At 36.8% G+C, this 15,977-nt stretch overlaps 1 protein-coding gene across 1 annotated transcript in view; it reads left to right on the plus strand.

The window, feature by feature from the left end:
* The first annotated feature begins 403 nt into the window (after nt 1-403).
* Nucleotides 404-15,977, plus strand: part of IMPG1 (interphotoreceptor matrix proteoglycan 1) — a 128,089-nt gene continuing 112,515 nt past the window's right edge. The window contains exons 1-3 of the mRNA XM_069067051.1: nt 404-695; nt 8,001-8,167; nt 8,646-8,674. Coding sequence (XP_068923152.1) covers nt 404-695; nt 8,001-8,167; nt 8,646-8,674 — 488 coding nt within the window. The remainder of the gene's footprint in view (nt 696-8,000; nt 8,168-8,645; nt 8,675-15,977) is intronic.

The raw sequence follows: 15,977 nt of genomic DNA on the forward strand, positions 1-15,977 counted from the left end.
ACTTGTTGAACAAATTGTCATCTGAGGTCCCTTCCATTTCTAAATCTATGATTCTAAGAAATATTGAAATCAATCCCTTCAAAATAACCACATTTAGGTACTGACAAATCTTGGAACACATTAAATCTGATTCACCTCTATGCAATTTGATTTCTTTTAATAAGCACACAATAATATTCATAAAGCACAGTGTCAGATAGTGCTTTGTACCAGAAATTCCAACACTAATAAAATCACAGAGATGACCTTACCCCACTACCGCCAAAATAACATTGCTCAGTTGACAAAGTACTCCCATCAGTCAGTCCTATTCAGAAAAGAGATCATTATATCCATTTTGCTTAGGAGACCAAGTGACTTACCCAAGGCTCTACAACTTGTAAATAAGAAAGACATCTAGAAGATGTGCCCGTGTCGTATACAGTTACATAATCACCGAGATATCTATTTTCTGCTTTCAGAACTTCTCATTAAAGAAAACCATGTCAAACCCAAGTACCTGGAAGACGCCTCCAGTTTTGACAATGCAGGAAGAACAACAAAGATGTCCAGAGTGTCGACCATCGGGAGGATATTTGATTTGGCAAAGCACCGGTCCAAAAGATCTATATCCTTCCCAACAGGGATTAAAATCTGTCCACAAGAGTCAATGAAACAAATCGTGGCCAATCTCCAGGCTTATTACAGACTAAGAGGTGAGAACACAAATGACCCATGCCAAGTTTCTAATAGTTTCCATTCTCTTCCATTAAACTCAGCTGTGAGTTTATCAGTCATCTTTAATCTTAGTTTAAGGTTTTGGGAATGTATTCTTTGTTCTATATCCTTTATTCTTTGATCTTTAAAAGCACCTAGACATCTGAGCAGTAAGTAAAACTAGGTACTGCCAATCAATTCAAAAACCGAATCAAACTTCCTAGCAACCTTTTTTTTTAAGTGGCACCTAAGTCATATAGTACATAGAGAGTTGGTCTGGAAGTTATGGAGGCTTTAGTTCAAATATTGCCTCAGACATTTACCAGCTATGTAACCCTGGGCAAACCATTTAACTTCTCTGTGCATCAATTTCTTTATTTGTAAAATGGTAATAGCACCTGACTTCCATGGTTGTGAGGAAAAATGAGAAAATAGTTGTAAGTCACTTTGCAAACTTTAAAGCACTATATAAATGCTAATAACTGTTACTGTTATTATTCGTGATCATTTTTTAATTGTTTTATTCTATTACAAGAATTCTCTTACAAAGTGGGGATAATCTGCAAATATAAAATCGAAACATCAATAAAACTTTAAACAAAAATATTATAAAGGTAGAAAGAACTTTGTATTTTAAAATAGCTTATGCAGCAAAAAAATACATTAGGTCATTTAACAGACAACAAAAATTGCTTTGCCATTTGTAGATTCCTTTTATTTTTATTATTATTTTTTTAAAGTGAGATTTTTTCATGTCATTCTCATAAAATGAGAAGCACAAGATGTTAGCAAGACTGAGGAACTAAGCAGGATGATTTATAACTACAAGTGGCAGTTTACCAAAAGAAGAAAAGAAAAGAGCAACATTACCATGTTCAACTGAATCCTAACACTGTTTGGTGGAATATACATTTGGAAGATCCAGCAAAAACTACTGAATTGTGGGGACCTGGAAGAACATCTGTGAGCACAGAAGTGTCCCAAATTAGCAACAGTGAGCAAGTGATGATGCAGAGGTGTTAAAAAGATTTACTAGACAATTACCATTGTTTCCAGGGGAGTTACAGGACAGTTATTGCCTGCAAGAGGTGTACAGCAAGGACCAATGCCATATAATGCACCAAGAAATAATTATGAAATTAAATCACACTGCTATGAGTGCCTTGGGTGATTTCCAATAAGGCAAAGGTATCTCATTTTGCCTGGGCTCCAAGCCTGTGTCATCTTGCAAGTTGAAGGTAAAATGGCTCTCCAATCTCATACTAAGACACTTATTCCCGTCATAAAATGGACACTATCATCCTACTTTATTTCAAACCTAAGATTTTGAAACGTCTGGTGTAGGTATCATCAGCATATGGTAGAGGGTGTTGATTGAGATGCAGTTGTAAACCAAGGTAGAGAAATTTCAGAGCACTTACCTATCCATTGCCATGTTTCAGAGCATCTGATTCTATGGTACTATCAAGAAGTGAATTAATTTAGGGGATTCATGTTGGGTTTTGGAGATGCAATTAATTAGCAAAGTCACATAAAAAAATTAAAAGCCTTGCAGCACTCACATGTTTCATTTCATTGAGAGATGAATATTTCATATGTTTACTCTCCTAATGGGAAAAAATCCCAACTCTAAGCACTTACTAATGCCAAGTTTCTGGACCAAATTTAGAAGGGCACTGGCAACTGAGAATTAAATGAGTGATACTAGCTAGGGCCATGAACTTTAGACCCCTTGTTTTCACAAATATACTTGTAGCTGAGAATTTCCACATATGTACATCTGAATCAAACAAGATACTCTGTTGTGAACCTTCTATGCACTTATACATCTTCTAATATTTAACAAACAATCATTTATTAATCACCAGCTATGAACAATGCATTGTGCTAAATGCTGGGAAGGCACATGTCAAAAAAAGAGGAAAAAAAAGGAAAAATCAGTCCTTTCCCTCTGAGACCTTAAATTCTAATGATCTATGATAATAATCTACCTGTCATCCCTTCTACTAAATTATGAGGTCCTTCAAGGCTGAAGCTAGGTCATTTTTCACCTTTGTACCCCAGAGCCTTATATAGTACCTTGCACAAAATAGGTACTTAATAAATGTTTATTGATTTCTTTTGGTCCAGAATTATGACTCTATCAGTGTAGAGAACTTCTGGCATAGAAACTCCTTCAACCATTACAGATCAGCAATTCTTCTGTAACTTTTAGACGTAAAGAGGTGCCTGCAGCCTGCAGTCGGTATATATTAGAGGCAAGACTTGAACCCAGGCATTCCTGACTCCAACTTTTGCACAGTCTTCTGTGGCACACTGCCTATCTCGCTAAAGTTCAATCAAACTGGAATAAATTAGGTGTGGGCATTCTACCCAGCCTGGGTAATGACACTCAGTCAATTCCATATTATTTTTATAGAGACATAAAGTTATATAAGCTCATCGGATCATAGTTTTAGAGCCAAAAATGATCTCATAGGTCATCTGATCCAATTCTTCTTCCAACAGAGGAAACTGAGGCCCAGAGAGATTAAGTGACTTGCCCAAGGTTACACAGGTAGGAAGCAAATGCTGTACATACCCACTTCTGTATAAATAAATATAAAACCATCAATGTTTTCAGGTGCTCTGGTCTTATTTATGACAGCCACAATGGTGAACTGAAGCAGCCCTTGTTAGGTACTTAAGGGGAAAGCCATTACTCACAGCTGCTGAATTTCTGCTACATAAAGTTTTCATTCTCATCTTACCCTTGATTAAGTTCACATCTTTCACTCTGTGGTTTCCCTGGGTAAAACAAACCACAGTGGAAATATTTTCCACAGCAATGATAACCCATTATGGCTGCCCCAGGATGGAATAAGATTTGATAATCAGTGTGGAGTTTCTCTGCATCTTAACAAATTTGCTCACCAAGAAATACTCTAACTACAAAGGTCTGTTTCTTTGACAGTTGCTCAGTGACTTTTCTCAGATCTCCTGTCACATTATGATCTGTTCAAGTTTAAGAAACATGTCAAGGTTGCAACTGAGTCTGAGTTCGCATTGTTTGGGCTTGGGGAAAACACTTTGACAGTCCTCAAAAGCAAAGGGGATGTGAAGATGACTTTTAGTTACCTAATGAATAAACATAGTACACATTACTTTCTAACATTTTTAATACAATTACAATGTTTAAATATTATTCTTAGAGCCAGGATTAGAGCTAGCATTAGGCAAAATTGCAAAGAAGCCAGACTGTTTTTGACACCTTCCCATTCTCTACCTTTTTTCCCCTCTGCAATGCCCCCTCCCTGTCCCAAAGGACTAAAGTATTTGTGCTCTATCTTCTCCTTCCTGCTCCCTCACTCGCTTTTGGCTCTTTGTTGGATCTGTAATTTCATCCAGGTAAGCATGAGGAGTATCCAATATACATCTTGTTTCATGTGATATTTATTGATGTTTTTCCATTAATGTTCTTTAAAGAACAAACCCAACACACCTACCTACAAAGACCATGGTTCTCCTCTCATGGAAAATGAATCCACTCAGCTTTGTGATTCCACCCTGCTCCTGAGCTGTAAGATGGTGTTTGCAAACTCACCAAATCCACTGATGTAGCAAATTCAGCCTTATACCTGAGTAGCCACCCACCAGAACCTGAGCATCTTAACATTGGATAACACTCTTGTACCCCTTCAATCCATCACTGACTCACTCTAAGAACAATAATCAAAGGAACATTACCATAGCTCCTAGAAAGCGTGTATCAATCAACTGCCCTATGGCTCCATACACCATCACTGTAATTCCCCAGATCAAACCTCATTTCCATTGTCCCTATATATCGACTCACTATCCTATCCACCACAGTGACTTTTCTAGACCTTTCCACTTCTCCTCAAGCCTCTGATGGCTCCCTCTCCCCCCACCTTCCCTGCTGAAAACCTTGCTTTAAATTATACTAAAAAAAAAAAAAAACAACATTGAGGCCATTTGCAGAAACCTCACTTTTCTCCCCTTTCCCTCAACACAACACTGAGGTACCTTCTGCAACTACCTCCTCCTTTACACCTTTCTCATATAAAAAAATGACTCTTCTCCCAGTCAAGGTAAACCCCTTGACCTGTGTAAATGATCCTACTCCATCCCAACTTGTCCAACAGATTGATTTCTCTATAATCCCCACTATCAATATTCTTCAACCTCTCCCTGTCTACTGGCTTCTTCTTTGACACCTACAAACACACCCATGGCTTCCCATCCCCTCAAAAAACCCTTACCTGATCCATCCATCCCCACTATTGCCCTATATCTCTTTTCCCTTTCATCATTAAAATGCTAGACAAGGTCCCCTAAAATGTCTCCATTTCATTTCTTCTCACTCTCTTAATTCTCTGCAGTCTGACTTCCAACCTTATCATAAAACTGAAACCACTTTCTCCAAAGTTACCAATAAATTCTTTATTCACAAATCTAATGACCTTTGCTCAGTCCTCATCCTTCCTGACTACTCTGTAGCCTTTGATATTCTCAATAACCCTATTCTCCTTGATACTTTCTTTTCTCTAGGTTTTTGTGACACTGTTTTCTCCTGGTTCTCCTTCTTTTGTTATGCTTTTTGCCTTTCTGGGTATCTCCAGAACTTAGCACAATGCCTGGCACATAATAGGTGCTAAACAAACATGTGTTGATTTGACTCTAGTTATTAAAATGTAAGGTCCTTGAAGACAGGGACTATATAGTTGAGACTTACTAAATGCTTTTTCATTCATTAGCTGCCATTCACATTGAGCTCCCCTCCCCCCCCCTTGTTTTTAAACATTGCATAGGTTACCAATGTCCTACTCAGGCTTACTTATGTAAAATCACTAGGAGGGTTAGTTTTTAGACTGGAAGGGAATTTAGAAGCCATCTGAATGAGAAGCAACAGTGACATGCCCCAATTCACAACAGGTTGGAAGCAGCAGAACAAAAAACTGAGTCAAGATTATCTAACTCTAAGTATAGGGTTCTTTCCATCTTACCAAGCTTGTTTCCCATTTAACTGAGATCTAGGCCCTAAATTTAATGATGTCATGCTTTTTTAGTGAGATCTTCATATTAGCCATTCAATGGCATTATAGTATAGTAAGAAGAACTCTTGGATTTGGAGATAGAAACCAAGACTTCATTCCTGCCTCTGCCACTTACTAGCTGTATGACCTTAGACAATTCACTTAACTTCTCTGGCTTCAGTTTCTTCATCTATAAAAATGAAGAGGGTTGACCTAGATAAGTTTGAATATCCCTTCCATCTCTAATTCTATGCTTCTTTGAAGGAAAGATAATGTAGAGGAATGGGACATCCCTAGTCTATTGAAACCATGCCCAGTAGATAAAAGCAGGTGGTCTTGGTTAAAATAGCTAAAATATTGGAAAATCTTTTAGTTTTAGGACTCAGAGTGTCTAGAGTTCTCTCAATAGAAGGCCATCTGCTAAAGAAAGAGCCATAGCAAGGAGCAGGCATATGAGCTAAATGAATATGGTAATAGGACATCTGTATTTTACTAGGGCTATCCTTAAGGTTTATCAAAGTAAGCTACATAGTGTGAATTCATGGTTGCTTCCAAGGCCCATTCTTCCTTTACCACCACACCCCTAAAAGCTTCCCTGGTATACCCAACAAATCATTAATTCCAGCATAGCAACTTCAGAGATTATTAAGAAAGAAATCCCACAGCAACACAACAAACTGTGTCCAGTTAATAGAACCATTATTTTAGAGTAATAAGGGAATATAGAGATTGTCTAATCAACTCTCTCATTTTACAAATGAGGCCCAGAAAGGTTGTGTAACTTGCCCAACATCACATAATGATACTATTCTGTGCATGTGCTTTAGATCTTTTGTTAAAACAAGAAGCAATACCAAATACAAGAGTTTTGTAATAACTAGGTCCCAGGAATATGTGACAGCTATGTGGCCCAGTGAATAGAGCACTGGGTCCAGAGTCAGGAAGTCTGATTTCAATCTGGCATTGGACACTGGGCAAGTCATTTAACCCTATTTGCCTCAGTTTCTTCATCTATAAAATGAGCTGGAGAAGGAAATGGCAGACCACTCCAAAATCTTTGCCAAGAAAAGCCCAAAGGGGTCACAAAGAGTAGGGCATGATTTAAAAATTACTTGATAACAAATAAAGACCCCAGGAAGAGCTGTGGGGTACATAAAATATAAAGAACTTTGGGAAGGGTCTCACCTAGAGCTGAGGCATCTCAAAATGCCCAGGTATAGTTATGGCCCAGACATAAGGGTCCTAAGCTACTAGAATTGAAAGAAGGGTGTCACTAAGGGAGAAAAAAGCCAAAAATACAGACAACAAAGACAATGATCACTTACTTTCCAACCATGATCGGGGTCTTGTTACTGACTTGGGTACTTTCTGTCAGATTCCTGGGAGGGGGAAAGGGAGTTCCTTGAAGACAATACAAATTCACAGAATAATTGATCTATAGGTAGAAGGAACCTCTGAAGCCATCTAATCCAGAGGTATCAAACACAAGACTCCTGAGTGACACCAAACCATATAAAAATGTAATTGGGAAATATTTAACAAAAATAAATAGAAACACAATAGAATATAAATAGTTAATATGTAGGGTTTTTTTTTTTAAGTCAGTGGGCAGCCTATGGGATCCTAATGTAAGGATTAATGACCCTTATTCCTATGTGAGTTTGACATTTCTGACTCAATCCAAACCTCTCATTTTACAGATGAGGAAACTGAAACCAGGTCAGTTAAGTGAGTTGACCAAAGGCACACAAGTAGTTATCAGAAGTGTGATTTAAACCTAGGTCCCCTAGACCTAAAGCCAGTGTTTTTTCCTCAATAAGTGAATATTGACGAAAAAGAAAAATTTGGGGGATCAACACACTCCTGAGAATAAAAAAGTATTCTTATAAGCAATATGTGATACAACAGAAAGAACATCAGTTTTGGAGTAAAAGGACTTGAATTCAAATCCTAACTGCCATTTGTCTACTATATAACCTTGAAGAAATTGCTTAACTTCTCTGGGCATCAGTTTCTTCATCTGTAAAAAGAAGAGGTTGGACTTCAGGGCTTCTTAACATTTTTCTACTTGTGATCCCTTCAGGACTTCTCAAACTGTGGGTCACTAGAAGTTCTATGTGACCTCTAATATACTTTCTAGCTTTAATCTATGAAATAATACTATTTTGTGAAATTTTGGTGTGGGTGGGATTGGGGATTAATTTGGAAGAAGGAGAATTTTCCCTCATCCTGGGCCAAGTTTCCATACTTAACCGCCTTCCTTTATAGTCTGTCAGGAAGCTGTGTGGGAAGCCTATCGAATCTTCCTGGACCGTATCCCTGACACAAATGAGTACCAGAATTGGGTCAGTGCCTGCCAGAAGGAGACTTACTGCATTTTTGACATTGGAGAAACCTTCATCAATTCTCAGGAGCTCCAGGAACTTCTCCAGCAGGTGAGAAAAGAAATAGCCCTCTCTTTTTCAAGCATGCCTGAAAAGAATTGCTTGCCAGATCTTCCTCTGTCCCTACCTCTTTTAAAATACCTCATTTGGGGGCGGCTAAGTGGCACAGTGAATAGAGCACTGGCTAAGAAGTCAGGAGGACCTGATTTCAAATCCGGCCTCAGACACTTAACACTTACTAGTTGTGTGACCTGGGGCAAATCACTTAACCCCAATTGTCCTGGCTTCCCCCCTCCAAAAAGCAAAAAAAAAAAAAAATAAAAACACCTTACTTGGCTAAAGAACAACAGGACAGGCTTGATGAGAAACAACATAGATCTTTATTCTGTGTAGAATGATGGCTTGCAGATGGGGCTTTGGAGGGTAATAACAAAGAGGGCCACAGAGATATATATTTTTTTAAAAAAAAACTTCTGTTGGATTGGCCTTAACTCCTAGTAAAATAACTTTTTTATCTCTTTTTTTCCAGCGATTAAAGCATCAACGTTTCTCTGAGAGGTGAGTAGCCCAAATGATAGCTCACTTTTATAGAATCATCATGGCCAGGGATGCTTAACCATGTTTGTGTCATGTACCCTTTTGGTTTTCTGATGAAGTCTGTGACCCTTCTTGGGACAATGCTTTTAAATAACTGAAGGAAAAACTAAGTTTCACTTAGAGGTTTAGTAAAAATAAAGGTCTAATTTTTTCGCCATCAAAGTTCACATAACCCTGGAAATCTATGGACTTCAGGTTAAGAACCCCTGATTTAACCTAATGCCCTCATTTTACAAATGAGAAAAATGATTCCCAGACAGGCAAAGTGTGAATCAGGATTCAAATGCAGGTCAACTATTTTAGGATCATAGATTTAGGGCTGGAAGGCACCTCAGAGGTCATCAAGTCCAATCTTCTCATTTTACAGAAGAATAAACTGAGGCCCAGAAAGATTGACTTGTCTAGGATCACAGAACTAACAAGGCTTTGAGGTACTATTTGACAGGAGGTCTCTCTGACTCCAAAGCCAGGGTGGTATCCATTTTGCGATGCTAACTTGCTACAATCTACAAGTACAGCATTTGCTCCACTATGACACAATGACCCTCAAATGGGTGCCCTTGATACAGGATTGTAGATTTTGAGTTGGAAGAAATCTTACAAGTCATCGATTCCAATCCCCTCATTTTACAAAGGAGAACCCTGAGAACCAAAGAGATTAAGTGATTCATCTAAAGCCATACAGTAGTAAAAGAGTAAATGGTAGGGGTGATACTCAAGCTGACTCCAACTCCAGTGGGTTATTGGGGTTTTTTTTCTTCAATTATACCACACCATCTTCTGAGAAAGATGTTGAAATGATATAAAACTGAGCTATTTATATTTTTATAAGATTTTGTTGTCTTTAAGTCCTTTTAGTCATGTTCAACTCTTCATGACCCTATTTGTGGTTTTCTTGACTAAGATACTGAAGCAGTTTGCCATTTCCTTCTCCAACTTACTTTATAGATAAGAAAACTGAGGCAAACAGGGTTAAGTGACTTGTCCAAGGTCATATAAATAGATACAATTCTCAATCAATGATTAATAAATAATACAAAATAAAATGGGGTATCAATTTTCAATTTCACAGTTTCGAGGAGAAATTTAGTGTCATTAATAGCACCATCCAATTTCCCAAATGCAACCTAGATAAGTTACTTCAACTGACTCAATTTTGAACCTAGTTCATTATCTATCTGAAGTGTCTTTCTGGGATGTATTTACTGATGAATCAATACCACATGCCAATCTGATTACAGATAATAATCTAGATAATAAGTTTTTCATCCACTTGGTTTTTTTCCTGTGTGAATAGTTAAACTACACTCCTTTGAGGGATTATGGATATCGTTTAAGATGTTCTAGGATTTAAGTCAATCATAGCAATGTCATCTGCAAATACAAGTATTGATTGTTTAGTGTAGGTCAATCAACCACCAAGTTTTTATTAAGCACCTGCTATGAGCCAGGCTCTGTGCTGGAAAAACAAAGACAAAAATGACACAGTCTTAATTCAATGAACTTGTATTCTATCAGGAAAAATCATATGTTTACATGTAAAGAATGGGCAATAACTGAGAAAGAAAAAAGAGAATTGCTACATTTTTATCTTCTGATATCTCTGCCAAGGAGAATGACTTGTATGTAAAGGTGGAACAAAATGGCTAATAAAGAGTTGCTACCAATTTAAAAAGGAGATAATAAAAAGCTTCTCTAGCTGCCTTTCTTGAATTCAAGTCAGCTGGTCCAGATGAAATATATCTTCATGTATCAAAAGAATTGGCATACATTATTGCTGAATCACTTCAGTGTTTGTTTTCTAACAGATAATAGAGAATGGGAAAGGTTCCACAGGACCTAAGAAGGGCAAATACTATCTGTTTAAAAAAAGAAAGAAAGAAAAGAGTCTACAAACTATAGGCTAATGCATTTGATTTTAATTTCTGGGTAAGTTCTAGAACAGATTATTAAAGAGAAAAGTAGTGAATATCTAGAAAGGGAAATAGGAATCAAAAAGAGCTAGAATGACCTCATCAAAAACAGGTCACTAGACCTTAACATTAATTACCAATTTTTTTTCTTTTTTGACAAGCTCATTAGTTAGAAGGAGGGTATAGATACAGTTTACTTAAATTCAAGCAAAAATGTTTGATAGAGTATATCATGGTGTTCTTGTGTAAAAGATAGATGGATATGAGCTAAAATAATTTAAGTGTAATTAAATCGATTCAGAGCTGCTTGAGAAGACAGACTCAAAAATTAGTCTTTAATAATTTGACTTAAACTTGGGAGGAATTTTCCAGTGGAGCGCCCTAGAGATCTGTGCTTGGACTTGGATGTAATGATGTGAATAAGTGTATACACAGCATGCTTACCAAATTTCAAGATAACACAAACAAAAGAGAGTTAACACTGTGTTTGACAGAGTCAAGATCCAAAAAGTCCTTTGTGGGTTAGAACACTGGAATGAACCTAATAAGATAAAATTTAACTGAGTTAAATGTAAAAGTTAAGATCTGGGTCCTAAAAAAGTGGGGTATGAGTGGATAGCCCCTGAAAAAGATAAGTGGGGTATTAGTGGACAGCAGCTAAAAAAGTTCTGAAGGGGCTAGTGAACCTCAACTCAATATGAGTCAACTCTGTGATATGGAAGACAAAAAGAGATCTTCTCTCTCCTAAATCCTAACCTTTTGTGACTGAGGACTCTTTTTCCCTCTTAAAAATTATTGATATTAAAAAATTCAAAGATCTTTTGTTAATGTGGGTTATATCTATCAATATTTATTGCATTAGAAATTTAAAATGAGTTTTAAAAATCTTTAATCCATTTAAAGTAATAATTCAATTTAAAATAATAAGAAACCAATTACATGTTACATGTTTTGGTACCTGAAGATACACAAAATCATTTTTATGAAGAGTAAGGATATTTTCAAAAGAAAATAGTGAGAAGAGTAGCAATATTTTTCACATCTCCTTCTAAATGTCTGGCTTAAGAAGACAAGTGGATTATTTTATCAGCTTCTTCATTCAATTACTTACAATATGTTATTTTGGTTGATGTATATGAAGAAAACTCAGCCTTACACAGATATAGAGTTGGAAAAAGAAGAATTTGAATAGGCAAATAATTTCTTAGTATTATTATGAAAATAATTTCAATTTTATCAATATCCTGAAGAGTCCCAGGACCCCCAGGAATCGAATCCACAGACCACACTTTGAGAAGTTCCAATTCAGAAGAAGGGAAAAAAAATGTTAGTGTCCCAAGTCCATGCTGTATGTGACTGAGGCAAAGGAACTAGGAGTGTTTAATAAAAAATGGAAGAATGAGGGAGAGTAGCTCTCCTAAAGTACTTACAGTTTTGTCATGTGGAAGAATTAGATTTGTTCTGATTAACCTCAAGGGGAAGAGCTAAGAGTAAGGAACTGAACTTGTAAAGACTCTATGTCAGGAAAAACTTCCTCACAATAAGAGCTATTCAAAAGTGGAATGGGCTGCCTAAATAGTGGGTTTCCTTTCAATTGAAGTATTCAAACAAAGACTGGATAACCATTTATTGTTATTACAGTGAGAATTCTTTTTTGCTTATGGGTTAGGGTAATTGGCTTCTGAGGTCCTTCTGACCTCAGATATTCTGAGGTTTCATGAACATCTTAAGGACCTCACCATACTTCTGCCATTTAAATTCACCTGGATCTCTTATCAATCACCTTTGCTGAACACTCACCTGGCTTTATACCTCACTTGATATTGATGATCAAATAGTCTAGAACAGAGATGGGAAACCTGCAATCTCAAGGCCACATGTGGTCTTCTGGGTCTTTGGGTGTGGTCTTTTGACCAGGTCCAAGTTTTACAGAACAAATCCTTTTATTAAGGAGATTTGTTCTGTGAAGTTTGGATTCAGTCAAAGGACTGCACTTGAGGACCTAGTATGTTGGCTATATGTGGCCTTGAGGCTGCAGGTTCCCCACCCCTGGTCTAGAACAAAGTAATTGACATTGTCTTGTCTTTTAGGAAATGAAGTATGATTTTAGCATTTGCACCTTGTTGGATGAATGTGTCATTTTATTTTACTAACATGAATGTTTTCTTATAGTCAACAAACAATAAGTACAGTAGGGTCTTGTCTTCTCAGCACCTTAGAATTAATTGCATGATTTTAAAGATGTGTCCCACTGTTAAAAAAATCTCAATTGTGAAAGCTATTTCATCAAGGGTTCCAATCTGAAGATAGCAGATTATTCTCATGGAAGCTTTTTAAAAGGGAAGAGTAGATATATCAGTCAAGCACTTATTACTTGCCTATTATATATCAGGTACAATGTTGTAAATCTAGTACAATGTACTAGAGTGAGCAATTATTGCTATCTCCTTCATCATATTGCTTTGTTAATATTCTGTAATACTTTTCTAAGCACTTGTTAACAAATCAAGTGAAAAACAAGATTTATTAAGCTACTACTATGTGCTAGGCACTATGTTAAGTTCTGGAGATATAAAAAAAGCAAAAACAAAAGTCCATGCTCACTGCAATGGGGAAGAGAATATACAATCAACTCTAAAAACTAGATATATAACAGGATAACTTGAAGATTATCAGCAGAGGCAAGGCACTATAATTTAGGAAGTTGTAGCAGCAAGCACCCCAGCATCCTCAGGGTGGCTGCCAACACAGGTTCTTAGATCTGCTTTGCTAAAGGAAAGCAACTCAAGATGGGTTAACAAGCTTACTTTAATCAATCAAACATATATCGTTTACCTAGTCCAGGGGGGAAAGGTCAGCACCCCTAACTTCAGAATATACAGAGGTTACAAGTATAAGTTACAAGAACATTTCAGCAAACAGGCTTCCAAACTGCCCAACCATTACATCCATCCATACCAAATCACAATTACCAGAGAGAGGAGCATCAACACCTGGATTTTTCAAAGCCAGGGGGCTCTCAATGGCTCTCCAGAGTCTCTTCTGGTCAAATCACACAACACTTCTCAAAGTGAGCCCCAAAGCAAAGTCTCACATCAGGGCTTATATAGCCTTCTCCTGGCTCAGAGAATGTAACAACCTTCTTGACCCACTGCCCAATCACAAAGTATCTCCTGAAAAACAAGCCTCCCACCACAGGCTCCAGGTGCACTTAAGCCTAGGGGCAGGGAAGATCTTAAAAGTTTACATTCCCATTACAGAAGTTCAGGAAAGACTTTTTAAAGAAAGTGAAGTTATTAGCTGGAACCTGAAGGAAGTCATGGAACCAGAAGCCAAAGATGAGGGAAAAAAATAGTCCAGGCTCTTTCTGATATCTTGAGAATCAATCCCTTAAGACCCTCAAAATTTTGTCACATCTAGCATGGCACTCTCCTCTATATATTTTGTCGGATCCTTGTTCTTCCCATCTTTGTTCTTCTTAGTATAGTGTTTATGTAGCATATACAGGAACTGTGGTATTAAAGGCTGTTAACCTTTAAAAAGTTTGTTTAAAGGAGACAACAGGCTAGGTGATATACAGTTACAGCATTTATTCCCTTAAAACTAGAGAACTTGTACAAGGAGTCAGAAGCTGAGTTCTGATGAACAAGAGAATGAGAAAGCCTAAATACATTTTAGGGCATTCCAATTCAGGGTAAAATTTATGATTACAAGGAATTGACAAGGTGTCAACCTAGAACATCTGCATTTTCTTTATCATTAACATGCCATAACATAATACATACCCACAAAATATTTAGATAAGAAAAGGTTCCATTACTCAAGATAGTGTCTTAGGTTCAGGGTCTCATCCTTGGCAGAAGAAAGAATGCTCTTAAGTCAGTTCTGTCTGGGGGAAAAGATATTCTTTGAGTTTACTCAGAGAACAAAGAAGCTATTGGGTTCATTTGGCTCCTCCCACAAGGAGTATGTCCCAAGATAAGGGGAAATTCCACTTTCAACCTTATCTGGTCTCTGGAGTTGCTGACCCAGAAAAAGGCATTTTTAAAGTAAGGTGAAGCAGTCTAATTAATTCGGACTTTAATAAAAAAATTGTGATATTCAATGATTATCAAGGCTAAATAGAAGAGCTCCACTGTCATTGGTACAGGGAAAAATGTATTATAGAAAGATGCTTTCTGATTTTTTTCTGTTGTCCTTTTAGTTTCATCTTTAAATGTTATTAGGATTATCTACCTATTTAGGTTTCTTGCCAGGTTACTATTTGTTTTTATTTTATAACACAATATTGCTTATAACCTTCAAGTATCTCACCTTAAAATCTTACAAGTTAGTTTACACTCTAAACCAGTGTTGCCTTTGATTTTCCTCTCTCTGTTTAGGAAATCTAGTATTTGTTGCCTGAGACCTTTTCTGGTTTCCTTTGGCATCCTCATTGTGGTGACTGATTTATTATATTGGCTATTCTTCCTTGGGAAATGGTGGTATTCTGTGTCAAGGTCTATTCCTTTGTTTTCTTGTTTTCCAGCATTTTATGCTTACTTAAATAAGTATGGATTGAGTTGTTTTAACAGCATACCATTATATTTTACATTATGTCAAATCATATTATATTTCTACTCATTATATTACTTTTGATTTGGTCTTGATTTTTATCTTTGTTCTAACAAATCAATGGACTAACTGTTCAGCTGGGTACACTTTATGAACAAACAGTTCCTCATATGAAAAAAGAAAGTTTCTAAACCACCTGGTCTTATTTCCTATATTTTATAAAAAGTGATCACCTTGGAAAAACTACCTATTAAGTACCCACATTGGCCTAGTATTGTAGAAGCTAGTCAAACATGAACATGGTAGTTCTATACAAGCATAATATAACAGAAACATTGAATCCAACTTTCTATATCTAGTAAATATTACTTAAAAGCAACAAGAAACCCAGAAGTTCCTTATAGCCTTGTCCTAGATGTCTTCACAAGCCCAATACAATTTATGAGACAAAGCTTTGGGTCATGTGCAGTTTTGCTGCATCCTAAAAGTTATGGTTCTGACTCACTAAGAAGTTACCATCTAAAACAAGGTTCAAAAAAGAAAACTCTTGTAACTACAGTCCAAATAAGGTCCATTACAATCATGGACAGTCATATTCAGAAATGTTCATGTATGGCCCTATGCAGAATGAAATAGATTATGTTCTCTACCTGCTCCCAAAATATTTATCATTGTTCAATCATCTTGCCACTCCACCTTCCTGGTGGGTTCAAAATTCCTGTCAGTAGAGTAACTACCCTTTAGTAACTCCAAATAACAAAGGTAAAGGTACTATCTGCAGATGATCGATGCTAGAC

Source organism: Petaurus breviceps, unplaced genomic scaffold (assembly GCF_028583685.1).
Source record: "Petaurus breviceps papuanus isolate PSGF00001 unplaced genomic scaffold, PetGlider_PUasm1.0 90734, whole genome shotgun sequence".
NCBI lineage: Eukaryota > Metazoa > Chordata > Mammalia > Diprotodontia > Petauridae > Petaurus > Petaurus breviceps.